The sequence below is a fragment of the Myotis davidii genome, unplaced genomic scaffold (assembly GCF_000327345.1).
Source record: "Myotis davidii unplaced genomic scaffold, ASM32734v1 scaffold27, whole genome shotgun sequence".
Taxonomy (NCBI): Eukaryota; Metazoa; Chordata; class Mammalia; order Chiroptera; family Vespertilionidae; genus Myotis; species Myotis davidii.
The window spans coordinates 2,583,604-2,590,743 of NW_006297821.1; the positions used below are offsets into that span (position 1 = coordinate 2,583,604).

Genomic DNA, 7,140 nt, shown 5'->3' on the forward strand with positions numbered 1-7,140 from the left:
TTCTCCCTGTGCTCAGCTGTCCTTCCAGGTCTTGTCTTGCCTAAACTGTCTGCCCGTCCTTACCTGAGGTGTGAGGCACTCCTAGGCTTCCTGTTAGCTTTTCTTTCGTCTTTCTTTTTTTTTGTTAGAGAGGGGCAGAACTGTTGCCCTCTGAGAAGAACATCTTTTTCTTTTCAGTTAGCTTTTGGGTACTTAATTTATTCTTTATTGATACAGGCTCAGACAGTCTTTCTGGGAGACAGCGTCTCATTCATTTCTCAGGGGTAAGGATCTCCTAAGACAAGGAGATCAGAATGCCATTGAGACTGAGGTAAAGGGTTATGGTAAAGAGACTAACCTTAGTTCTGAGCAGAAGACCAAAGCTCGCGTTTCTGTTTTTCCGATATAAGATTAGTCTCTACCTTTGTTCAGAGGGCAGGCCAGTCCAGGCCTTTGAGGAATTATTACACGAAAAGGCATATAGAGAATTCGTAAGTTGTAAATTTGTACAGAAAATAGACCAACGATAACTAGCTGCTCTGGTGAATATTATCGATAGGTTAAAAAAATAGCTTTTCTGCCCAGCCGGTGTGGCTCAGTTGGTTGAGCGTCGTCCCATGCACCAGGAGGTCGCGGGTTCGATTCCGGTCAGGGCATATGCCCAGGTTGGCTTGTGGGCTCCATTCCCAGGAGGGGGCATGCAGGAGGCAGCGATGGATGTATCTCACATCAATGTTTCTCTCCCTCCCCGTTTCTTTCTCTGAAATCAATAAAAACATATTTTTAAAAAAGCTTCTGGTGTTTTAAACAGTGAAAAACAAGCCCCCTTCTGTCCTATGTATCTGCCTTTACCAGGGCTTTGGGTTCCAGGTGACAGCAGGGAATCTGGTGGAGTTGCAGTTGTCTCCCAGGCCTCTCCTCTGGGTAAGAGAATTACTCACAGGAGACACTGCTGGCGTTGGCAGTGCCTGAGTACCTTACTCTCCCTGAGACAGATTCTGGAAGTGAGGGTGGGCCGCAGGTAGAAGAGGACTGGTAGGGTTGGGCATGGCAGCAGAGGGGTCAGGAAGCGGGAGTTGGAGCTGGACCATGGGGGTGGGCACGGTGGGTAAAGGGGAGAAGAGTGTATATTGCCCAATGGGAGGAAGGGTTAGGGAAGAAGAATATCCAGGCTGGAGGTTGGGTGGCAGGGAACCCATGTCCGAAGTTCCTGGAGGAATATTCAGGGCTCCGAGGGCCCTGGGTGAGGGTCCAGGAAAGAGTCCATGAGTTCCATTCAAAGGTCCGTGTGTCCTGTTCAGTTGTCCAGGGATTTGGTCTAGGAACCTGGAGGTTTGGTTCAGCGCTCCGAATCCCTGCAGCCTCTTCAGAAGTCCAGAGCCAGTAGTTTTGGCCGGGACAGTGGAGTTTGTCTCCAACAATCCAGAAGTCCTGTTTGGAAGCTTGTTCAGTGTGAGGAGTAGAGAGGTACTGTGTGGGAGCGCTGTGGTGGGTAGGGCCCGCTTGGCACAGAGGGTGGGCCCTACTACATGCAGCAGGAAACGCACCTTTCCTCGGAGCAGCTGTTGGAAGCTCAGGAAGATGGCATGGGGATCTTTGTGAGCTGTGGTCCTGCCCTGTGGAGGAAGCTGAGGGCAGAGGATGGGCCTGAGGCCAGAGACCTGGGCCAGATCTCATGCCTCCCTTGTCTATGTGGGTAGATAGGGTACCAGCACCCAGGCTTTATGGCTGGGAGGGAGCATTCCTTGGGAGGTCATCTCTTCTACCTCAAGATTCCTAGAATTCCTCTTCCCTCAGGCCTTCTGAGGAGACTGAGTCAGAAAAGAGGGACATTTTCTATAGTTCCCTTGACTGGGGACTTACCTGGGTTCCAAGGAGGCCCTGCAGGGCCCCAAGGAGGAGGCGAACTTGTCCAGAAAGCTGCCCCAGTAAGGATGAGAGGCAAGTGGGTCCCAGTTGTCCCCGTGCTGCCATCACTCCCTCCAGCAGGAGGGTCGTCGCCCCCAGAACGTCCTGTGCCTTGGTCTGCTCCTGGGAAAGAGATGGACGAGAGAAGTGCACCGCTTCAAAGGACATGCTAATAGCGGGTGGGGAGCTTGGAGGAGTAGCCAGCAGCATGAATCATAGAAGCTGAGAATTGGACAGGACCAAGGTCCCACCCAGCACAGGAATTCCTTCACAGTCTCCCGACAATTGGTCATCAGCCTCTGCTTGAACAACTCCAGTGTCCGGTAACCCTGCCTGGTCTTACACTTACTTTCAGTCAGAAAAGCTCTTTTTCTCTCTTTCTTACATTATACTGAAATCTGCCCTTTTATGGCATTTACCTCTTGGTTCTAGTGCTGCAAATCTCGTTCTGCTACAGAACCTTAAGATCATGTGATTCTCTTTTAACTGAGTGTAGAGATGAAACCATCATAAAGAGCATAAAGATGAAGGGAAGGGCTTGGGGGTACATGGCAGAGCTGGAACTAAGGGCTCCCTAGGAGCTGCCCTTCCCTAGCCCAGCCCCCTATCTTGAGGAAAGAAGAGTTGACCTACCATGGAGTGCTCCTTCCCAGTGGTTTCCTGAGCCTCTGACTAAAGCTCCCCATGCTATACCACGAGACTGCCACTTCGTCCAAGCTAATCAGACAGGCTTTGTATTTTTTTTAAAACCATTCCTCATATAACATGTTTTCTAACCTCTTCATGCTTAGGTTGCTTCCTCCTGGGTACATGCTAGTTTAATAGGTCCTCTGAATAAATTAGCGTGTGTCTAGTACTCAGTCCAGTATTTTTAAGTGCAGTCCACTCGGAATTTTATGGGGATATTTCCACATTATTGGTGCTAAACATTGAAAGCTACCCAGAACCACTAGGTTTTTAAATAGCCGCCTCAATAATGTTGTTACCTATGAAGTTTGGGGTCAACTCAACCCTCCTCGATCTTTTTCGTAGTAAATTCTAGGGCCAGAAGTTTCTATGAGGGAAGCAGGGCATTGTGGCCTGCAAGCTGGAGTAGGACTTTACTCAAGTACTTTACACATGTAGAATTTTTAATCTATCTCTGTTAAATTCCACCATGTTTTGAACCTCGCCTTTCAGTGATTTGAATCTTGATTCTGTCTTTTGTTATTTTTGTGGTGGTTCCCAGCTTTGTGTCATCTGTGGCTGACAGATCAGTCTTACTTATTCATGCCAACTTAAGAAGCTTGAATTGGAATAAGTGAGAGGCATGGCCCATGAGAGACCTCTATCCAGCTTTTCATGGCGTTCAGCCTTGAATCTATTTAACACACTGGAACTGCAAGTCGTCATCTTGTGCAGAGGATATTATCACAGTAGAATGTAGATTGGGTTAGAGTGGCCAAGCTGAAGATGAGATATTTTCAGAGAGCTCAGGAATTTTAAAGAATCCATAGGAAGCAACAGGAAACTGATGAAGACAGGGCTTAGAGAAGCCCAGGGAAGGGCTGGCTTTCTTACCGTCTGGGTTTTCCATTCTCTCAAGCTAAAGTCCACAGCAGGCAGCAGGACAGGCGTGGACAAAGGGTTAATGTCTGGGCACTGGCTCTGTTGAAAAAATTGGTGGGAGAGGGGGAGAGAAAGGAGAAGGGGACATGGTCACCTAGTGACGAAGATGCTTCCATGAGGAATAGGTCCAGATTAGTTTTAGAGGAGAGCTTGATTGCAAATCATAATCCTTGTCAAGGAGTGCCGATCAGGAGGTCTTGGTCTTACCAAAGACAATATTGGAAGAACAGTGATTGGATCGGGAGCGAGAGGATGTGATGGGAGTGAGGGTCTCTTACCAGTTAAACGGACAGAGGGGACAGTGCTGGGGGGTTCTCACCAGTCTGCCGTGAAGGACATGAGAGTCACGTAGCAGTTTATTTAGCAGTCGGGGGTCACAGGCAGGAGGAGCCGGGCTAGACCGAGTCAGCCGTGCGGTTAGGAGAAGCATGACCACGAGGAGCAGTTCTTAGATTAGGAGAGGTGAGGGTGAAAGGGGTGGGTAAGGAAGAAATCATTGTTGGGTGGTGGTCCAGGAATTCCCATTTAGGACCCAGACCTGAAATCCAGGGACTCTGCCACTCAGAGGCCTCATTCCTCCGAAAGTGGGCTCTTCCAGCCGCTCCCACTCCCCCCCCCCACACACACACTGTAGCGTATCTCCTTTCTTTCCCCTTCTACCATGTTCTGATTGGGCTCTCAGCCCCTCGGTATGTTCTTACCAGTCAGCTCCATTCTGGCCAGGCTGTCTGGTTGGAGTGGCTCCCTGAATGGGGCCTCTCCCCTGAATCCTTCCTGGGGCCATGGAGGCGGCTTGGGCTCTTGCACTTCTGGGCAGAGTCGGGTGGGGCACACAGAGTGGGGTGGGGCACGGCACAGGTGGGCTGAGGAGGAGGGTCTGGAATCTATCCTGCAAGTGACGGGGATAACGAACACTTATTCAAGTTTTAAGGAGGAGACTCTGTCTGGCTGGGGGAACAGAGGCTGGGAGGGCTGGCGCTGCTGACCAGCCTAGAACTGCTAAAGCTCTGAGTGCGCCCACGTGTTCTTGTGATTGTAGCCTATGGTGTCTCCTCTTTGTCAGGGTTTCTCAGTGAATCTGACCGAGTTTGGTGCCCCTGCCGAGAGCAGCGGGACAGGATATGTACACAAACACACATCTTAATTGGCCTCCAATTCTGAGCCACCTTGATTGTTTGGTTGGAGAAAGTCCGGCATGGGGGTCGAGGAGGGAAGCACCGTGGTATAAGGTGAAGAAGAGGGGGGAACCGGAATAAGGCCGGGATGGGGAACTAGCAAATATGTACAATGCATCGAGGGGTAGCTTGTGGAGTGGGGTTGGGGATGGAATTAGGCAAAAACAAACAAATAAGCAACACCTACAAAAACCAAAAAATTGGACTAATATAAGTCATTGATTAAAAGATTAAGAGAAGGTGGCACGGGAGAAATTAACCTCTATTTTTTTTCCCTATTTACCCCCACACATAAAGTCTCTTAAAGTTTTTCTTTGCCCTCCAAGTTCTGAAATACTGGGTTTTCCAAGGCAAGGAGATGGGCTACCATTCCCGAGACTTTCTTCCTGAGGAAAGTTGTCCAGGAATGGATACCTACTGAGTGAGATGATGCCCACCTCACATGGCATACCTCCCCACGGCCACCCACCATATCTCATAGCCCATACCTTCCTCCCTGCCCCCTCTTCAGACCCCTTCCGGTTCCTTCACAGGACCCCCCACATGGCTTCCTCCTTCTTTCACAAGTTGTGCAAAGAGGCCTGCACCTGTTTCAATATTGGGATTTCCTATAGGTCTGTCAACATGCAGGAGCCCTCCTCCCATCACCCTCTCCTTGTGCCCTGGCTTGCCTGACCCAGCTTCCCAGCCCCTGGAGCCAGAACCTTAAGCTAACTAGGAATGACTGGGTAAGAATGAAGATTGGAGCTATGTCCACCTTGGCGCTGTGTTCCCCAAGTCCTAATAATATACTTCCTTTCTTATTCTCCGTCCTCCCCCCGCCCCCCCCAAAGCCCATGTTTCCTTTCCTAATTGCCCGCCAGGACTGTGCTGTATTTCACCAAGTCTGTGACCAGTCCCTCAGAACCCAGCACCCCACCCCCTACCCCTGCTCTGCCCTACTCCTCCCATTCTGGGAAGGCCACTCGCTTCCTGACAAAGGTCAGTGCCTGCAGGTTCCAGTGTGCCCGCCCCTCCCCCAGCTGAGAGCCCAATTTCTCTTTCCTGTCCTTCCTACCCTCACTTAACTGCAAGCCCTGCTTGCCACTCACCCGGCGGAGAAGGGCTCCAGGTCCCAGGTGCAGAGCAGAAGGCACCCTGGTGAGCAGATGGGTAGGAAAGCTTGTGGCGCTGGGGCATAGCCCCTTCCCAGCAGTGGGGTCACACGCCTGCCTGGGCCACTTCTGCCCAATCAGAGAGCAGGGAGCCACCAGACACTGCGGAGGGCCCCCGGAAGTGACGCCTTCTCCTCCCACCCTCACTGGACCTGGAGCCCCTGCCTGGACCATGGTCTGTTATCACAGCCCGGCTCCTCCACCCACACACACCACCGGAGGCTCTGTCTTTTCCTAGGAAATGGCAACCTGGGACCTGGCTGGAGAGGAGATGGGCAGGTTTTTTTTTTCAGGAGGAATCCAGCAGGACATTTTTGTTTTCAGTTCCTGGCTGGCCAAATTTCTTTCCCCTAGATACCACACCTGCTGCTGAAATCCAATAAGGCTCCTGCTTCCCTGCTTCTCTCTCCTATAGCCCCTAGGGCTGTGGTCGGCAAACTTCGGCTCTCAAGCCACATGTGGCTCTTTGTCCCCTTGAGTGTGGCTCTTCCTAAGCCTTAGGAGTACCCTAATTAAGTTAATAACCATGTCCCTACCTATATAGTTTAAGTTTAAAAAATTTGGCTCTCAAAAGAAATTTCAGTCGTTGTACTGTTGATATTTGGCTCTGTTGACTAATGAGTTTGCCAACCACTAGGGCCTAGGGCAGTGGTTCTCAACCTTCCTAATGCCACAACCCTTTAATACAGTTCTTCATGTTGTGGTGACCCCCAATTTCATTGTTACAAATTGAACATAATTGAAGCATAGTGATTAATCACAAAAACAATATGTAATTCTATATGTGTTTTCCGATGGTCTTAGGCGACCCCCCAAAGGGGTCGCGACCCACAGGTTGAGAACCGCTGCCCCAGGGGTTAGTGTCTTATATCCGCTTTCTGAGTGGGAACATGGGTATTGCCTATATTAGAGAATGACGGTGTCAGAGGTCAGTGTTGTGGGGAAAGGGTCTGGGCAGTGTGAAAGGACTGCACAGGGAGGGCGTGGGTGCTGGGCTCAGGTGCTCCTCGGGGGGAGGGGGGGGCCCACTGGCTCAGACAGCTAAGCTCACTTCTCTGCCAGTGTACGCCTTTGCTTGCCGGGTCTTTCTCCCTCTTCCATCTCCTACCATTCCACATGTGACAAGAGGAATAACCAGGCCCATGTGTCCCAGTCTTAGAAAGACAGCTGCTATCCCCCCCATACCTCCTGCGGACCTAGCCCCCCTCTTCCTTTGGCCCTGCCTCTAGTTCCTTTGCTTTCCTCTCAATCCCAGGCTCCCCACAGCCTCTGTCCTCAGGGCCTCCTGGCCTGACCTTGTTCCCATCCCCCCTCCT

General features: G+C 50.9%; 1 protein-coding gene across 3 annotated transcripts; it reads right to left on the reverse strand.

Moving 5' to 3' along the window:
• Positions 1–716: 716 nt before the first annotated feature.
• On the reverse strand, positions 717–6,249 carry THPO (thrombopoietin). 3 transcript variants are annotated; one of them, XM_015570418.1, is made up of 7 exons: positions 5,762–6,249; positions 4,197–4,384; positions 3,815–3,942; positions 3,448–3,534; positions 1,843–2,010; positions 1,527–1,607; positions 953–1,410 (listed from the first exon to the last, which is right to left on the reverse strand). In XM_015570418.1, exons 2-7 carry the CDS (start codon positions 4,207–4,209, stop codon positions 1,042–1,044), a joined length of 846 nt encoding a protein of 281 aa, XP_015425904.1. In that variant the 5' UTR covers positions 4,210–4,384; positions 5,762–6,249; the 3' UTR covers positions 953–1,041. The 3 variants fall into 3 exon arrangements, with proteins under 3 accessions (XP_006773701.1, XP_006773700.1, XP_015425904.1); XM_006773638.2 differs by having other exon boundaries at positions 717–1,595; XM_006773637.2 differs by having other exon boundaries at positions 717–1,607.
• Positions 6,250–7,140: the final 891 nt, after the last annotated feature.